Source organism: Diabrotica undecimpunctata, chromosome 4 (assembly GCF_040954645.1).
Source record: "Diabrotica undecimpunctata isolate CICGRU chromosome 4, icDiaUnde3, whole genome shotgun sequence".
Classification (NCBI taxonomy): domain Eukaryota; kingdom Metazoa; phylum Arthropoda; class Insecta; order Coleoptera; family Chrysomelidae; genus Diabrotica; species Diabrotica undecimpunctata.
In genome coordinates, this window is record NC_092806.1 from 46,008,521 (window position 1) to 46,029,193 (window position 20,673).

The 20,673-nt window shown below is 30.7% G+C and overlaps 3 protein-coding genes across 6 annotated transcripts in view; 1 reads left to right on the forward strand and 2 right to left on the reverse strand.

Annotated features, from left to right (window-relative positions):
- cos (kinesin-like protein costa) overlaps positions 1–13,810 on the reverse strand; it is a 39,646-nt gene extending 25,836 nt beyond the window's left edge. The window contains exons 1-2 of the mRNA XM_072529399.1: positions 13,063–13,810; positions 5,419–6,231 (exon numbers count right to left, since the gene is read on the reverse strand). Of these exons, the coding sequence (XP_072385500.1) occupies positions 5,419–6,231; positions 13,063–13,663 (1,414 nt within the window). The 5' untranslated portion in view covers positions 13,664–13,810. The remainder of the gene's footprint in view (positions 1–5,418; positions 6,232–13,062) is intronic.
- LOC140439476 (uncharacterized) lies at positions 9,098–13,047 on the reverse strand. Its single transcript, XM_072529403.1, has 4 exons — positions 12,286–13,047; positions 11,700–11,820; positions 11,560–11,643; positions 9,098–11,502 (listed from the first exon to the last, which is right to left on the reverse strand). Exons 2-4 carry the CDS (start codon positions 11,758–11,760, stop codon positions 11,201–11,203), a joined length of 447 nt encoding a protein of 148 aa, XP_072385504.1. The 5' UTR covers positions 11,761–11,820; positions 12,286–13,047; the 3' UTR covers positions 9,098–11,200.
- A 633-nt stretch (positions 13,811–14,443) lies between the features above and the next one.
- mfrn (mitochondrial iron transporter mitoferrin) overlaps positions 14,444–20,673 on the forward strand; it is a 92,871-nt gene continuing 86,641 nt past the window's right edge. For 2 of the 4 annotated variants that reach the window (XM_072529401.1, XM_072529402.1), the window contains exon 1: positions 14,444–14,766. In XM_072529401.1, the coding sequence (XP_072385502.1) occupies positions 14,650–14,766 (117 nt within the window). In that variant the 5' untranslated portion in view covers positions 14,444–14,649. The remainder of the gene's footprint in view (positions 14,767–20,673) is intronic. The other 2 variants (XR_011950629.1, XM_072529400.1) reach the window with 1 other exon arrangement.

Here is a 20,673-nt window from a genome sequence, read left to right on the forward strand (position 1 = left end):
GATAACAGTATTGTATACTAATTATTATTTTCACTTTAATTGTTAAAAGTAAATTAATATGAAATAGTTTTACATTTTTATGAAAATATCATAATACTTAATGGCAAACGATTTTTAGAAAAAGTTTTTCACATATATACTGTGTGTCAGCCAAATGGAATAAATTAGCTAATAAATAAATGAGGGAGTATTCGAAAAAAACGGTCGAACACGTCGATTAGTATTTATAGTTGCGCATTTTTTTCCATAAAAACTTTTAATACGGGGTGTATCAGATAACGGTGGCCAATACCAACTTGCTTATTTTAAATAAAACACCCTATATATTAATTAATTTTTAGATTCAGATCATTTTAGACATTTTTTGAATACAATGTCCTATACCTACCTTCAATTGTTTCGGAAATATTAAGTAAAATGCAAAAATTCACATTTAAGGTCGCGGCATATTATCGTGCACGTATAGTTTGATCTCGCTTTTCTCGACAAAAATTATGTGCAATTGATCTTCTACTTAACGATAAAGAATAAAAAACTGTGTTAAAAAGAAGGTTTGAAGTACATCCAATGCTAAGAGAAAGGAAGAAGGAATGTGAATACTGGACTTTATACAGAGAATTAAGTGATGACGATGAAAAATATTATGGATATTTTAGAATGAATAGGATTCAGTTTAAATATGTTTTAAATTTAATTTCACCTTCAGTTAAAAAACAAAATACTACATTTAACGAAGCCATACATATCAAACCAAAAAGTATTTTTAAAAAGAAGAGGTATCACTTCCGTACAAAAGTCCTAATTATTTATCACTTCCGTGATTAATTGTCAGTGTGCGTTGTTCATATTTAAAACGATTTAAATTATATTTTTTGGAAACTAAACGCTTTGTGCTGGAAACGCAACGTGCATGATAATATGCCACGACCTTTAGGAAAGAAAATTATTTATATGTCGAAAGTCGCTACTACTGTCTTAATCATTCTTGCCCATTTAGGTCTTGGTAATGATAAAGTAAGCAAAAACTATTTAAGAATTCCTTTTTATTGATATGTTAAAAAAAAACACAAAAAAATCTTTACTTTGGTTTAAAACGCCAATGTTTTATTGTTCCATGACAGAAGTAGTCGTCAGTGCTATAGTCGTTTGAATTTCATTAACCGCAAGGCAGAAAATGGTTCATTTAACAGAAATACACAAAATTACAATTATACAGATGATTGGCTATAGAAATAAGACACGGACGCAAATGGAAGTAGCTCGTTTATTGCACGAAGCATTTGCTGATTTGCCGCACATATCTCAAGGGACAATTAGTAAAACAGAGAAGCAATTCCACGAGCTGGGCCATGTTAGGAAGGTAAGCAATGCTGCCAATGCAATAAGTGATGATACCAAATTGGCTGTTATGATTGAGGTTGAGGAACACACACATACATCTGTTCGAAAAGCAGCCCCAGTACTCGATATTAGCTATTCATCGGTTATTCGAATATTACAAGAAAACAAAATGCATCCCTATAAAATTATACACACTCAGGAGCTCATGGAAGATGATTTTGACAGGATAACGTATTTTTGTGAACACATGATGGCAATGTTAGACGGCAATGTGATCCAATTAGAACATGTTTTTTTTTCTGATGAGTGCACCTTTACTCTTCACGGTCATGCTAATCAGCAAAATTGCCGCTATTGGTCCTCACTGGATGAGTGAAGGCAATACTCAATACCCTGAGAAGGTTAACGTGTGGACAGGAATTATTGAAGATCAGATCATAGGTCCCTTTTTCATAGATGGCAATTTGAATGGAGACAATTATTTAGCATTGCTACAAAATAATGTAGTGCCAACGTTGGCCAACTTGTATCCTGATCCAGGAAACCCACAAGTTCCGGCGAATATGATATGGTTTCAACAAGATGGAGCACCACCCCACTACCATCAAATATTTTCAAATCGGTGGATAGGGAGACGGGGATCGATGGAATGGCCACCACGATCCCCCGATTTGACGCCATTAGACTTTTTCTTATGGAGATATGTAAAAAGTATTGTATACAAACCCACTGACTTAGCTGACTTACGAAGACGAATAACGTTTGCGATTAGATCGATCACATCTGAGATGTTGAGTAACGTTAGAAGAAATTTCTATTCACGGTTAGGGTGTTGCCAAGACGTTCGTGGGGAGCATTCTGAACATCTCTTACATTGACATTATTGTTTAGATTTGTATTATTTAGAAGTTTTTGAATATGTTGTAGCGACTTTCGGCAAATAGATAATTTTCTTTTCTAAATGTGAATTTTTGCATTTTACTTAATATTTCCGAAACAGTCAAAGATAGGTATAATATATTCCACCTAAGAAGACCGCTTTGCAATTAAATGCTGGTAACCTTACACTACCTTTATGAATAACATTTTACTACTCTGTTGTTTTAATCAGCACTGCTCAACAAGTTATCGTTTATTGGTTTTAATATTTTATTGCAATAGTACGAGTACGGAATATTTATTTAAACAGTGAATTTATTACATGTTAATTTTTTTTTAATTTCTTCTGACGTATCATATACTGTAGTAAAGTTATGCCTTTACAAGAACACATTATTTGAAAAATAAGGACTACCATGTGTCATAATAATTGTAATCTCCTTTATACTCGCTTTAAAAATTTGTTTAGTAATGTATTTCTTAAATCCACACAATCATTGAAAAATGATTCATGCTGTTTAAAAATATCTTTCTGTTAACGACACTCATCGACAAAGTAGATCAAATTCAAACGTCATCATATTTCTCTTCTGTTTATCGTTAAAAATTAATTGATGGTCGTGGGTTGTATTGGTGTTATTTAATAATTTAACAAAATACATAATCAGCAAAACTCTTATTTAAGACATGCGAACGGTTTTTGCAATCACAATCGATGCAGTGTTTATGGTTGTTTAGCATTGGCTGTTAAATAATTTGTGTTCGATTGTTTCGTCTGTTGTACAACCCTCGTCCTTTTTAGGGTGTAGTAGTTGTATATAAGTACCTATTCTTTACAGTAGTGTAGTGAAGCGGTACTTTAAAGCAAAAATGAGTAATTTGGAAGAAAATAAAATACAGTCAAAACGTAGAGTGTTATCTCCAGAAGAACGGCGTTTAGTTCTAAAAGTCCAAAGTTATTTCAACTTGGAAAAAAATAATATGGGTCCATTGATATCTGTTATGGCAGTTCAGAAACGCACATGTGATGCTTGCGGTATCTCAGAGAGGATATTCCGAAGAATTAATAACATAAGTGAGGATGAAATAAATAAAGTAAGCAAGAGAAATCGTCGACATCCAAAAACTTTAGATTTGCACCAGTCAATTAAACTTGCAATTAAAAATATTATATATAATATGGATAAAGCCAAAGAACATGTAACAATTAGTACTGTGTTACAAAAATAAAAGACAAGGAACTGTGTGATATTAGTTTAACAAGTTTGTGTGAAGAGAGCTGAAACATTTAGGTTTTCGATATAAAAAGACAAATAATAGACAAGTATTGTGTGAACTCTCTAATGTTATTTCAAAACGGTGGCATTTTTTAAGAAAGTACATGAACAATAAAACGTCTGCTAGTCCGAGGCAAGTTGTATTTTTAGATGAAACTTGGATTTTCGCTAAAGGAAATATGTCAAAATCATCCTGGCAAGATAGCACCATGAAATGTTATTCTTCTAGTCGTTCCGGTAATGGTAAACGCTACATTATACTTCATGCTGGAAATGATGAGGCTTACGTTAGTTTAATTTTTTCGTCCACAAAGAATACAAATGCAAATTTGTATTCTTTTGCAAAGATGTAAAGATGCAAATATTTTTGAAGAATCGTTTGAAGAAAATTTTTAAAAAAATTGGAGGGACCATCCACAATAGTGTTGGATAATGCATCCTACCACTCAAGAGTAGAAGAGAGATTTCCTTCAAGTAGCTGGACAAAAGAAGAAATAAAGTTGTGGTTGACAGAAAAGAAAATTTATCACAGTGACATATTTTTAAAAGTCGATTTACTTCAAAGGTGTGGAGAACACAAAATTCAAAAGAAATTTGTTACTAACCAAATGGCTCTTAAATATGGCCATGAAGTTCTTCGACTTCCGCCCTACCATTGCCACTATAATGCAATTGAGTTAGTTTGGGGTATAGCCAAAAATTTTTTATGATAAACATGCATCCTAGAACAAATAAAGGCAGAACAATGGCAAAATTGTATTAGACATACGGAAGACATAAATATATTATGATCGCATACATGGTAATAAATATTTAATATATACTTAATAATGATACATTCAATTGCCTTTTATTACATTTTTAAAGATATACAGGGTGAGTCATGAGGAATTGTATATACTCCTACCTCGTATGGAGGCTTCTATGGGGAATGACAAATGACCATTAAAAAGTGTCTGCTCCCATTGTTTAATAATATACAGGGTGAGTTGTGAATTTTGACTGAAATTTCTATTCGTCATAACTTTTGAATGGTAAGTTCGATGTGTCTCATATGTTGACCAAACTTTACACTACTGTCACCTAATCAAATAATTTATACAAACTAGAAAGAAATCAGGTCCTGCTTTAAAAAATTTGTTCGTTTTGTACAGAGAAAAAATTTCACCCTGTATAGAGAAGCATAAATTTTACTTCGAAAACATCAAAATTTAAAAAACTGAACAAAACAAAAAGAAGAGGAACATATACGAATCAATAGAAATAAAAAGAAATACCAACGCAATCAATGTCGAAAAAGATACACAGAACCTAAATAAAATATATTTCAATCTGATTTAAATAATAATAAATATAACACCATAAAAAACTCTTAAAGCCATAACATATCTCCACTTTAACCTTTTTCGAAAACATCAACGATAAGCCCATATAAAAATAATTATACACTAATGACAGTAAACCATGAGATATCAGTTATCAATTTTTACTTGTCAATTCATTAATGGCAGTGTCCCGTTTTACGTTTTGATAAGTTTTTTATATATTTGACAATATATTTTACAATAACTTTTTGTTCCTAATCTTGTACATTTTAGAATCTTGAGAAAGGCAAGGGTTTCCTGCCGAAACGTTGATTTCAATGGACAATAAAATCTAGTTCCAAATTTAATATTACTTATTGAACCTAAACCCAAGAAATACTAACTTTTTATATATATATATATATATATATATATATATATATATATATATATACGTCATCATTATGTTGCATCTCATTAGTTTCAATGTATCTGTGTAAGGTAGACTTGCTTAAATCAATGGTACGCTAGGAGTCCTCGAAACATTACATTAAACAAGACAATTGTGTGTATAAATAGAACTACAACTGCTATTAAAAAGAAAAATGTGAGCTTACCTACAGAATGAACACTACCTCTTCTACATCTTGCTCCCTTTGAATGGTAAGTATTACTGGAACTATTTGGTGTATCTTTAGTATCATCAGAACTATTGTTGTCAGTATTGTTACATTCTGTAATAATATGATCTGTGGCTATTCTAAAATTATCCATTAATCCATCTAATTTTTCAAATAAAGTTTGAGATTCTTCTTCCTCGAGCACACTCTCGCTTTCACTAAGCACACTTTCAGAACTATCTTCAATTTCCTCTTCAATTCTTTCTAAAGATCTATGTGGTTCTGAATTTTCACTTAGGCATTCCTCGCATTCTTGTTTTAAAGTTAACCATTGTGAAATCTGGTCCACTTCAGTTTGATTTAGGCCACCATTTAGTACCAGCTTTTGAAATAATTCTTCAGCATTTGAAACTAATTTAAATAATTGGTTGGCAGCAAATTGCAACCCAAACACATCTAAACTATCCTGGATTGTTTCATACGTAACATAAGAATTGACAGTTACAAAGTTTTTTATAAGTCTACATCTAAGTGCCAATTGTAGAGAGTACAAAGTTTCCGAAAAGTCTTGAATTAAAGGAGATATACAACATATTACTAAAGTCTTAGCACGTCCTCCAAATGAATCTCTTAGTAATGTAGTTAACACTGATTGGTTAAAAGGCACATGTTCTATATTGAATTGATTAGCATAAGGCTCAGACAATGTTACAACGCATTGTTGAAGAGCTCTTAATCCTGGATCTACAGGCAAAGTTTGCATGATGCCATTGCTACCATATACCATTACTTTTTCACTGCCGGAGAGATCTGCAAAAAAATTCATGCTATACAAATTTGATATAGTCGATTCACTAAGCTTGGAAATATTTTGATACTGATTTTTGGGAGCAAACAACATAAAAATGCCTACCGCCACATTAATAGTAGAAATAAACTTACTTTTGCAGACTTCTTTAATTGGAAAAATAATAATAATCATGAATAATGAAAGTATATATTCACTAATTTTAATTAAATACTTTCCATTTGTAAATACTACAAAATTTCAAACAACTATACAATTTAAAAAATAAAACCTTTGGTTTATTGTTTAATTGATGTAATTTTACTTTGCTGATAAATTGTATGAGAATTTTTTTTTATTTTAAGATACAATTACCATTGGCTATGGGCATTTGTGCTCGGTTGTACAGTAACTTCCAATAGAAGTCAAAATTTCAGCAATACGGCATAAAATGATTTACTAAATTTAATAGACAATTCAGTCAGAGTTTGGTGAATACAATAAATTAAAGATAATTATGCAACACTAATAATAATCATTAAGCACAATATGATTGTTAAATTTGGGGCTACCCTTTAGTCCTGAGAGTTGCAATTCTCAACATCTGAAGCATGATAGGTAAAAGAAGAGAGCTCGCCGAATTTATGCAGAGGAGAAGTATATATATATATATATAGGTGTACTTTGTGTGCAGGAAACTCATTGGAAAGGTAATATGTCTGGATATCTTGAAGATGGATGCAAGTTAATATATAGTACTTCGAACAGTCACAGCAGAAATAGAGTAGTTATTATTTTAACAATGAATGGAAGGAATATCTTGTAAGGGTAACCAGAAGAAGTGATCGAATAATAAGTGTCCAATTGAATACAGGCAATACCAACGTAAACATCATATACAGATCACGACATTGTTTTATTGACCATACAACACAATGGCAATAGCTGTGACATGTTAAACGTTTCCACTCTATATTCATTTCACAGTAGGTAGGTACGAATTGTCGTAATTGTCACATTGACATTAAAAATTTCAAACAAAGTTGTGAAAGAATAAACAAATAATTAATAAAATGCCTATTACGTTGTATATCGTCCAAGAAAAAGTGCAACTTGTAACATGGTACTTTCAGGGTCATTCGATACGCGAAGTAATTGATTTATTTATTGTTGCCTTCGAAAATAGACCCTCACCAAGTTTTACAACAGTTAAAAATACCATTAAACATTTTCAAACTTCGGGATGTGTAAACAGTTGTAAAAAGTGTCATGAAGGTAATGAACCACGTGTTAGACCTGTCGATGAGGAGCATCAAAATAGGGATATTGATATTTGTGCTTTTGTGGAAGCTAGTGAACCCTGCAATAGTGTACAAATTGCTAGGGAAGTTAACGTGAATGCTCGAACTGTCCAGCGAGTTCTCAAAAGGAATGGGTATCACTGTTTTAAGATACAACCAACACAAGAACTGTTTCTGGAAGATAACTTTAGGCGGATGGAGTTTTGTGAATTAATGTTAGATAAACAGAATGAAAATGTACACTTTTTAAAAAATATTTTATTTTCTGACGAATCTTCATTTTCATTACATAAAAAACAATCCATCCGTTGCAAGGTATTATTCTCGGAAAAATAGGCACCTCGGTGTTGCAGTGCGAACGCAGCATCCGCAAAAGTTAAATGTTTGGACTGGGATGTTAGGCGATCGTATTGTCGGTCCATTTTTCATCAATGGAAACCTAAACGGGCCCAAATATTTACAACTTTTACAGAATGAGATCATTCCGGCAGTTCAGCGCCTTCCCGTTAATTTTCAGGAGGTTTATTTCCAACAGGATGGGTGTTCTGCTCACAACTCTCGAGCAACTATTGACTTCCTCAATCAAACGTTTCCTGATCAACTGATAAGTATACGTGGTACAATTAAATGGCCCGCTAGATCCTGTGACTTAGCGCCTAACGATTTTTTTTTTGGAGTTTTCTCAAAGAAAACATTTATAGGCATCAGTTTAAAAGGGTCACAAACCTAGTCGAATTAAGGGCAAAAATACTTCATTTCTCTGCAAGCATTACACCAGCCCTACTCCAAAATATGAGGAGAAATCTGTATGACAGATTTGGTTACTGTTTAGCACAAGGAGGTGGAATATTTGAGCCCTTAATTCATTAATCTGCTTTCCTAATTTTTATTTTTTGTTAGGTACATTTTACGAAGTTTGTACGTTCTTAATTAGGTAGTATTTTTTATGTTTAAGTTTGGAAGAATTTTATTGTTTTTTTTTTATTTAAAAGTACAAACGATTCATATTCTGTTTTTTTTTTCTTCTTTCTTGTCTTATTGTTATAAGCTTTGTCCATAAAATTTGTACAATTTTCAGTGACAATAAAGCATATTACTTATTTACTTACTTATTTATTTGAATTGCTATTAAGGCTAAAAAATAACCAAAAAATTAGTTTTAGGGCATTATAATAAATATACTCTAGAGATGGGATTGCAATAAATCTTAATTCCTATGGTCAACAAAACAATGTCGTTATCTGTATAAGCCCCACAGGCAGGATATGAAGAACAGGAAAAGGAAGAATTTTGGAGTGCCCTTGATTGCGAGTTGCTCGAGATTCCTGTAGATGAAAAGTGTTTTATTGGACGGTATTTGAATGGACATATCGTGCGTGCGGAAGAAGACTGTTACAACTCAAAAAGTATACATTTTCAGGAGAGCTGATTAAAGATAATTTTTCTATAAATTTTTTTTATTTTTAAATTTGTGAACTTCTCACTTCTATTTTATTTATCACTATTGTTTTTGTAAAAACAGGTAGTTGTATCCCTCTTGAATATATTTTTTTTCTAAATATGTAAATGTAACTAAAATTGAGTTCCGATTATAATTATTATAAAACTACTTACAATTTATACTGCTATTTCATAGTAAAATATCTAACAAGTTTCTATAAAATGGTAAGTACAGAAACACTTAAAACATGGAAATAAGCCACAAAAGCCACGTAACTCTCTTCCACAGAAAACAGAAAACAAAGTTAAATTTTAGAACGTTTTATTTTCTAGCCAAAGAGTAACAAATAATAAATGGTCAAATCTAAATTTAAACTGAAAAGTCTCTCTAACTACATGGTTTGACTTAGTATTAATTTGGAACTAAAACACTATACCCTGTAATATAAAAATAAAAGATACATAGCCACCTGCCTATTAAGACAAAGGCAAACAAATAAAACATACTGTGTTACGACAATAGCGATATTTAAAAAAACATTTTTCAAACCAATGCAATAGAACATACACACAGTGCCAATATTGCCTGTTTTTACAAATTCTAAAAAAAGTCTAAATAATACAGTGGTACGCACTTTTTTTCTCAATCAAGTCTAATAACCCTTTTCTCTTTAGATCAGAAATTGCAGGTTTTTTGGAATAAGCGTTTTGTAATGTAATATTGTCAAAATTTATCATTTTTCTTTCACTAATTATTTCGGTTTCCATATAATTTTCGTCATAGCTGAATTTGTAGAATAAAATGTTTGGTTTGTTTTTTCTACTCTAATGACTTTTAAATCATTAAATCTAACATTTCATGAATTTACATACAAGTCGGAAGAAAGTTTTTTTATATCAAGCATATCTTTGAAACAAAGTTCATTAACCTTATAGGATTTTGACTGTTTTTTCGCACTTCTTATGATAGCATAATTGGATTCGCTTTTTTATATTTGGTAATTTCAGACTCAATTCGGGCGTGAACACTATCACCCTAGTTTTAAGTATGGCCTTTAATGAAGAATTTGTGTGTTATTGAATTAATATCTACTGTATTCATTGCATAGATGTCAAGGGCTAAAATAAATTTATTTTTATTTTGCCCAGAACAATTATCCGAGTAAAAAATTATGTCTGGGTTTTCTGCAGCAGTTTCTTGCATGAAATTTAGTAAATATTTGAACACACAAGTTCCAATTTTATTGCATCCTCTTAATCCCTGGCCGTCATGCCATAAGTAACAAGTTCCTTCAGTTTCTTTTATATCAAAAATTGTTAAACACATTGACTTTCGAAACGTAGTAAAAGAAATTGGCGTGTCCCGTCGGACACCTTTTGTAGATCATACACTAAAACCTTAACATTACCCATTTTATTTTGTTTATCTTTCTCTTTCTCTAATCTGCTAAGTTCTTTTTCTTTGATATGCAGATTATATTTATCTTCTATTTTGTTCTTTTCTTCGTCTGTTGCGTTTTGGTATTCAAGGCACAGCTTGAATTGATCTGTTTTCGGTAAATGAAACGATTGTGTTCTTCATTAATATCTTACTGTATACATAGTTGATAATTTATATATTCCTCATTTTTTACCTGGCCTAAATTTACATAATCTCTATGAAGGTCCATTAAACTTTTCCCCCTTCTATATATTCCTTCGATGTCCGAGATTGGCAGTAGTGACTGTCTATTCGAGGTATGGAACTAATGTGATTTCTGATTGAGTTTTTAATTTCTTTGTTTGTTTACCCTCTTAAGATTGTTGTGCTTCCCTCTTTTGTCTATTTCAATGACTTTACCTGTTTCATAATTTTTTTGTTTTTTCAATACTGTCTGAATTGTTCTATTATTTACGGCTACTTGCCATAAAAAATTTTTTGCAAACCCAGACTTTTGTTTCTGATATAATAAAATAGAAGGCATTGTTGGGATTTCTGGGCTGATCAACATTACTGTATTTATATTTTGGATGAAACGATGTCATATTAGATGAAATGTATTCCCTCTGCTTATTAATATCCCCGAGACTATAATATTCATTAAAAATCTGTAAGTGTTTTCCTCTGAAATTTTAGCATAACATTTGTGGCGGCATTTTTCATTACACAGCAACTGAATGGATTTTTTTGCGCGTTCTCGTTCCATTTTGGTTTTTGTCCCATCTTCATTCTTTTTTATTTGTATTGAAACGTAAGCTTGTTCTTTACTCCTTAATATTTTTGCTTGAGTTTTTTCCACAATAATACATTTCTCTTCTTTCTTTGACCTATTTGTACTGTTTCACTCTGATTCGTTACTTTTCTTATTTTCTTTGGTTGAATGTTCTCATCCACTTGGTTCAATGTATTTGAATTATTTGGCGAAATAGTATAGTTAGGGTCCTTTACACTGTCATCTGATCCATACTGATCACGTTCCCCAAATTCAATTGAGGATGACGTCGATGATGAATCAGATGAACACGATGAGGAGCATGATGATGAACCACTTGCTGAAGATGGAAATGAGTTTTCTAAAATATAAATTAAAAATAAGAATTTTAATGTTAAAAATGATTTTTTTTTGTTACCTTGCAAAGAAACAGAATTTTGAAAGGGGCTATGCCAATCCTGGTGGTGGATTTGTGTATCTTCAGATTGAAAGGTTTCTTTTTCTAAAAATTCAGACATAATTTAGACATTATGGTAATTAATTACCGGCATATTTTACCTTGCAAGTCACCCGATCTGGTCTGATTTCCTTGATGAAACAATTTCTGTGTGGGTTTCATCTTGAATATTGTTTATCATGTTTAAAATGTGCGATTTTCATACTTTTCAGCCATTTTAATCTACAAACAAAATATTCATAGAGGTAGGTAGAAAGATCGTACATAATAGAAGGAGGTAGATACTACATAATATAGTAATAAGAGTGTTGAGACAAAAATGAAAATGTAAAAAAATTAGGCTTTCTAGACTATAATAGAATAAAATTACTTTAAAAGAAAAACACACACAATATTAGAAAACAAAGTGAATCTAAATCATAAGACTGCAAAACTGTTTTATTCCAAAATGTACTTTTATTCCTCCACGAAAATAATGCAATTTTAAGGGAAAGTATATTAAGAAAAACATTACATTTTGAAATAAAACACAATTTAATCTATGTTTCTATTCAAAAGCGTTGCAAGTCGAAATTTTTCTTTTTTTTTTTCATAACCTAACAACATTATTTCATGTTTTTCTTTATGCAAGTTATATGTTGAAATGTAGTACTCTTGTAGATAAATAATAAACTAAATTCTACTTACCGGAAAAAAATCTGGGCTATAAATACAATTGTAACAGTTTTCCTGGGAAAAACACTTAACAATTAGCACTATTACAAATGTAACAGTCTTGATCAGCACAGACGTTGTTTTTTATTTCAGAGCTGGTGGTAAACTGAATTGCAGCAATATTCTCAAGAAGCGAAATGCTATTTTTAAAAAGTGCATGTGTAACATCTCGACATCTTTTGAGAAGTAGTTTAACCAAACTGATAACACTCTTCTAGATTAAAGATAATGCGTTTTTAAGTTGTTTGTGATAGAAATCTTAAAAATGACAAATTTTGAGTTGTAAGGGTCTTCCGGTCTTCTTCCAGATACACGATATTGGTACATAAAGAGCAGGAATAGAAAGAGTTCATGGAAATATGTTCTTTATGAAGACTGAAGATCAGTATCTTAACTATAGTAGCAAGCGAAGGGAAAGTCAAATAGATTTTGTGCTTTTATATGTAGAATAAGTCAGTTAAAAGAGGTTACAAACTGTAAAGTGATAAAAGGTGAGTGTGTAGCATGTCAACACCTACCAGTGATAGTGGGTACAGAGATAAAGGTGAGGCGGAAAGGAAAGCAAGTAGGACACCAGAAAGTACAGTGGTGAAAGTTAAAGGATAAGGATTAATTCCTGATAAAACACTACCCAATATTAGCCTTAACCTATGACCTATTCTAGATTAAGCATTACTCTCTTATTATAATAATAAGTGTATGTATATATTTTAAATTATTAATAAATTATTATTTCACACATCTAGATACCTGCAAAACTAGCTGTGGCTATCCTATGTTGAACAGTTGAATCAATCACCCACTGCTGTTCCAAAGTTAAGGTAAATAATGAATGTGCCCCTTTTGGTGTCAAATTGGACAATCCTATCTGAATATGCCTAAATGCATCTAAAATTCCCATACACTCCACACTGGAACCACCTATCAAATCTTGAACTGTCTCCCCAAAAATCTGAGACCAAGTTATGTGAATTGAATAACTTCTATCTCTATATTGTCCAACTTTGGTGAATACTTCTCTTATAAATCTGGGTATTATACCGTGTTCGGCCTCACTTGCTGCAAAATGAAAACCAGGTCCAAATAGAGTATAACTTTTTCCTGTTCCAGTTTGACCAAAAGTAACTATGGAGACATCACAACCTTCCAGTAAAAGATTTACCATTGGCATAACAGCTGTAGAGAAGATTGAACTTTGACAAGCATTAGTTGGCAAAGCATAATTTACAGGATACACTTGATTATTAAGTTGAATGGTATTATTGATGGAATTGGTTTGAACACAGACCATTTCTCCATTGTTATATTCCAAAGGACAAACTCTAACGGCAGTTTCAATCTGAACTTCCATGATGCATATAATTCAATCGTTTTAAATATTAGAAATCAAATATTTTTGAAAATTTTATCCAAAACAAAATTCTCTGATAAGATATATACATTTCTCTCGCACAGTTGCTCACAAAATCACAAATTCAATATGAAAACAATAATTAGATTCAGTGTTGCCACTACTACACTACTTACTTTCATATATTGAAAAAGTTGTCATCTGTCAAAAATGTAAGGCATATCACAGAAAACCAGATAACGAGATAACCAATAACCAAAACAAAGGAAAATAATGAATAAAAAAAAATTATATTCTTATTGTTTTATAAAATTAACACATTAACACAACAGTTTTAAAACATGAGCGCTTATAAAAACATAATCAATTAAAATGGTAATTACTATTTAAATGGGAATAAGCCACAATGGAAATTGAAACGTCAATAAACGTAATTTAACTTTTAATTGTGGCTTATTCCCATTTAAATAGTAATTATTTTAAAATGTCACAAGAAAATAGCTTCAGAACACAATTAAAATGGTTTGTAGAGCCCAATATTTCCAAATTCTGGACCAAAGATAGCATTATTTCAATAATGTATTAACTATATAGCAACAAAGGGAAAATTTTATTGAAATTTAAGTTAAAATTAAATTTACAGGCAATATTCATGACCATTAAACATTAACATTATATTGGCAGGTATCGCTATTACGGTCGGTTACAACCGGTTTAGAAATAGTCATATAAATGAATTTGCCTAGAACCCATAAAATAAAACGCAGAAGCCACATAACCTCAATTCAGTTTAGTTTCCACTCCACGACTACCACATGACATTAATGACAGTGCAGTTGTGAATGAAGGGTTCAATGGTGGAAATTGTTTAAATGTAAAAATATTTTTATTGGTTAAACATAACATCATTAAATTTTTGTGACAACGTCACTAACCGCTAAATTTTCCCTTTTCTTACTTTACCGTTTTCAACTTATTTCAAAAAGATGAATCCTGGAGATTACGAAACGCTTCCCACCGATAATGTATCATCCCATATGATAGCTGGCGCGATAGCTGGTATTATGGAGCACTGTGTTATGTACCCCCTCGATTCAGTCAAGGTTAGTATCCTGTTGAATCTTCTGTTATTTATATTATATGCACAGATGGGCCACTTAACCCGAATAAGTATGGGTTTTGAATACCATTTGACTCAATTTAGAAAAATTTAAGGAAATCATTTACGGAAATAGTTTATTATGTACCCGGTGTTGTTTCCTCTAGTATTGTAGAGAAGTTAACAGTCTTACGCTGTAAATACCAGAACTTAGCAATTAAAATTGATAAATTATATTAATTCAATTTCTAGGAATATGTAGTTAAATCATTTTCCATGCATAATTCATATGATTGACCATGAACTGCCATGGTTTATATTTTTATGGTTGAAAAATAAAATATATTGCTACCTGTTAAGTCTTAACTGGTACAATTTTAATAAGCAGTGTGCTTTCTTTTTAAACTGCTCTTGATAATTATTGCATAATATAAAAATAAGGTCAAAACATTTTTTGTATGCATATTTTAATATGTAACATCTTAAAATCTATTATTTTATTTACAAATTTGTAATAAATTTATTTCTACTTTCTAATGTCAGATTTTAGGGTTAGAGTTATGTCATATGTTAGGTTAGAGTTTAAATCTAATGTTCTGTTTTATATTTTTGATATCATTTGATAATGCATTTGTTACTTTAAAGTACATATTTATTGTTGATATGATGAAAATTTGACCATTCATAAGACATATTTATATCTAATAAAAAATTAGTTCATTTAATGCTATTATTGTGGCATTGTGCCAAAATTAAAAGAAAAACCTTAATTTTTATTTCTGAAGGTGATTGTAAATTTATATAATAAAAATAAAAAAATATTTCACCAAAAACAGTTATTTTGTTTGTGAGATTAATTTTTTTATTTTCATTTCTTAAATGTTACATAGGAATTTAAAACATCTACAGTTTCATTATTCCTGATCTGTGTTTTTATTGCTATTATTATTTGTAAATATTAAAAAGTGTTTGGACACTTCATAGAAGGGTGCATATTATTAAAAAATATTAATACATACTTCTTTTGCACAACATAAAACTACTATATTTGACAATTGAAAAAGAGCAATACAATTTTACAGTAAAAAAAACTAAATACAAGTCAATAATTATATATATTGATAGTTTTTAAGCATTGTTGACATATTTTAAGACCTAAAACTGTTATAATGACATATAAACATTTACAATAAAAATAGTAAATCATGTTGACACTCCCAAATTAAGGAAACTATTAACAAAAAATAAATGATATTTAAATATTTTAAAAATAAATTGAGGTAATGGGTGTACCTGAAAATATTGAAAAATGTTAAACTACAAGGAATGAGTTAATAGACCTAAAAAAAAAGAAAATATAGACTGACACTAATTTAAAAATTTAACCACATGCACAAAATCATTAAGCTGTTGAAACCGTAAAAAAATCTAGAGCTGTGGTTAGATTAAGTTATATTATAGCTATAGAGCGTTTCACGTTAAGAAAATAACATTGCGGAGATAGGGCCATGTATTTCTTATGGACGATAGAAGCGCAGCGATGCCACGATGAACACAAGCACGATTCAGGGTTGTATAATTTGTATTTTCGTTTTCACAGACATGAATTAAATTAATGTTTTTTACTGTAATTGACCAAAAGTGCCCATTAGAAACAAGAGATGAAAAGTAGGGAAAATGATTTTAATTAAATAAAGAGTATTTACAAAAGATAATTTTATTTTATCTTATTTTAATTATAGTAACGACAGTTTATTTGTTTTTCGGTAAGAATATCATATACCATGAATCATAGAAATCAGTAGAAAATATTGCTTAGTTAAATCATGCACTTTGCCGGCCATTAATGATTTAATAGCAAATAAACGGACCGCTTGGAATGCATATATCTAATTACTAATTGCAACTTAAAATAATATGCTGTGTGTATGTCAGCGATTTTATGTCGTTCTCTGAGACTACATAATGATAATAAGGCTTTGTGGTTCTTCAGTTGTTATTCTTTACAGTTAAATGTTAATTGAAAATGGAAATTCAAAAAATATATCGACAATCTAGTAAACCACATGCCTGAGAGTTTTGGCAACACTGATCTCCATAAGCCTAATGTTATTTTCTTAACGTGGAACTCTGTATAGAAGAAATCAAAAGAGAAGTAGATCTCAAAAATCCAAACATTGAGAAGCCTTCTCTATTCCTATTAGACTATATAATTGCAATGAAAATAAACAAATAAAATACAATTAATATAAAGCAAAATCTTAAAATGCCCACAAGTATGAAAAAAATAAAACATACAGGGTTTGTGCTATCACAACTGTTTGACTATTTATTTGAATTTAGTGTAAATTGTAATGGAAACAAATCAAGTTTAGGTCTATTCCCATTAAAAAGCATTCAAGAAATTAGTCTATAACAAAGTATAATATAGAGACGAAACATACAACTCATATTCAACTAGGGAAAGTATCAGTGTAAAACATAACAATGGATCTAAATGATAATTCTCCACTGCAGGACATAATGAGACCAAAAAACATACTAAATTATTATTAAGTCCCATAGCAGTTTTAATTTTACTAAAAGTAAGGAGAGATTTATTCTTTCAAATGCAATAAGTTTGTGAACCATTTACAAAAGCATTTAACTTCTTAGGTCATTCTGATAAACTAGCAGATTAAACACCTTACATTATTGGTTAAGAAATGCAAAAATGCCTAACATAACACATTATAAGGGATGCCACCAGAGAGAGAGAGAGAGAGAGAGAGAAACTGAATATATCTGTAATTACAGATATTGGCTGTCTCAGGATTAACCTTCCAGAGTTGAAAAAACACCAGATTTTAACACATTCACAATGGATGAGTATTTTCACTGAAACTATTATTAATTCAGGCCCGGGCATACTGTATCAAGATTTTATTCATGTATAATTCGGGCCTCTGGCATAGTGCCATTTTTTAAACTTTTTTCTTATAAAGAAATATTCTTAAAATCTAATATGTGAAATAAATGACAACAATTCTATATTATGGGAGTACAAAACTGGAAAGCCAAGACGAAGAATAGGAGAGAATGGAGACTTCTCCTTGAGCAGGACAAGACCCACCATGGGTTGTGGAGCCAATGATGATGATGATGAATTCTATATTAAATACAAGGTTTTATCAGGAAATAAATATAATAAAAAAATACTAATTTTTAAAAGAAAGGATGAGTATTTTATTTATAAAAGAAATACCTGGAAAAAATTAACCAATATGCATTAAAAATTAAATTATATGGTTTTCATTGAAACAAGGTAAACAGTATCCTGGCTAACCTGTATGATCAGTGCAGTAGCTGATTACTTTTCTGACTTTCTTATGCACTTCTAGACTTGAAAGTGATTTCTGTAAGTGTAGTTTGCTTGCTTTATCCTCTGGTTTTACAAATATATGAATTTTTCGTTTTTGTGTTTTGTTATTTATTTTATCTACAGTATCCGTAGCAACTAATGACTGACCTAATTGCCTTCTAAATTAAATTATGGACAACTTTTTTCCTGTGGCTAATTGAAAAACCAGCCATGCATTTAAATCACACATTCCAAAAAGCAACTCGAAAACAAAGCTTTAGATACCATTTTAGTGATTTCCTCAAAACTGTCAAATAGGAGGACATTTAATCACTTATATCCACACCTTTTAGGTTTTTTGTAATCAGTAATACATTTTGGTTATTTTATTTCATTACCTTTTCTATCTTTATTACCAGTTTCTGCAAGGCTGTCTGCCTTATGTGAGACATCAGATGTGACCATCAAAACTTGTCTTTTATCTGTCCACTTTATTATTCTTAAATTCTCACTCTCTTCTCAATACACCTCAGATTTCTTCATCTTTCTTTCAAAAGATTTTGGAATCCCGTTTCTATTAGATCGAAGTGTTCTGCAGTATTTAATATTTCTTTAATACGATTTCTTCACTAAGGGAATGCTGGAATAGAAATTATCAGCGTACAAGGTTCTGTCCTCCTTCTGGTCTAAACTTAAAAATTCATTTTAGTACAATGCCTTCTGAATGACTGTTACTGCTAATATTAACTGGATCGCAGTTTTTACCTGCATAAACTATTGTATTGTGCATATACCCATCTACTGTACATAATTAGTATAGTTTGATTCCATATTTGTATTTTATTCGGAATGTATTGTTTGAATAATAATCTGCCCCTCCAAGGAATCATGCTTTCATCTATTATAATCTCTTGACCAGGTGTCAAGACGGACTTAAAGCTTTCCATCAGTATATCAGGGAATGGTTTTACTTTGCAGAGCCTATTTTCACTATATCAACCTATATCAACAGTGTTATTGGAAAAATGTAGATATCTGAACAATGTTAAAAATGTATCATGGGGCATGATGGAACTTACAAATGCATTATGAAACACTTCATCTCTACTCCAATAAGCACTAAACATCGACAACGGAACTAAGGCCATTTTTAAAATTATTGCGAAAAGTGATAAAATTTCATTTTTATCAGATCATTCCATTGTGTGTGTGTGTGTGTGTGTGTGTTTGAGCATTTTTGGCTTCAGAGTCAATGTCCATTCGCCATCTTACTTTTATTTATTTATCAACAGGCAATCGCCCAATTAACTTACTTACCTTACTTTTATGGAATTATTTTGTATTTTTTTATGCGGCTGCTCTAAAGGAATGTTCTTTGCTTTCTTCTTGTTTATTTAGGTAGGTATCTAATCATAATCCTGTTCTAATTTTACAAAGAAATATTTTCTATATATCTAATTTTATAAAAAATTTTATTTCTCTAATAACATATTCATCCTATTTTGAATTATTTCCTTTTGTTGTGTTTTTTAAAATTATCTTCCCCATTTTAATGTGTTATCATTCATTTTCATCATCTTTTTTTTCTAATATAATTTGGGATATTAGACTAGCATACAATTTGACGCTCAGGAGTTGATCAGAGCATTTAGACTTGACAGGTGGACTCGGATTGACTTAAGGCTTTATACAATGGGAAAAAAGCGTAGGTTATAAACTTAATTTAATACATAAAATAGGTTTTTACAAAATTTGATAAATATATAATAATACAAAAATATATCATAAATAGTACAGAGCTTAGTATACTTCCTTGTGGTAACCTAATATTGGTCGTTTTAGGGCCCAATATTTCATGATTTATATTTATTGACTGTTCTATCGGAATATAGTAATCTGATATGTGAGGTCAAAGCTTGAAAGAATCCCATTTTTTCGTAGATAATGTCTAATAATACATTATCATATGCTGATTCAATATCTACAAAAATATTGATCATTCCATTAAACTCTTTTCTTATTTTTCTAGGAAATATCTAATTTTTGGATTGCATACATATTAGTTTCTCTAACAATCAGTTCCAAAACATCCTCGGTTAAAAAAATCCTGTAAGCGTCTAGCAGTTCTTTTATATTTTCCATATTAACATTTAATTTTTGTATACAATTTGTTACAAACCAGTCGAGTTTCGGAAAAATAGACCCCCATAGGTCAGATTGTTTGTCCCATAGGACTTTGAATGTCAGTGACATTTTGATCAGAGTATTGGTTATATTGTTCCTCTGCATCTGAAGCAGAAAATAAATCTGATTCCGATTCAGAAATTGACTTTTCTTCAGAAGGTGGCATGTAGTTTCTATCTGTTATAGATCGTCACTAGAAAATGGCTCTTCATCATTGTTACTTGATACTTAGATATTAGTTTCTTCACACATATCAGTATTCTCAGAGGGGTCATATTCAATTTCTTCTTCCAACACATCTTCCCTGATATAATTGTCTCGATTTACTGTTTCCTCATGAGTACTCTTGTGACAATTCCAAAATAATTACCATTTTGCTCTTGTAAT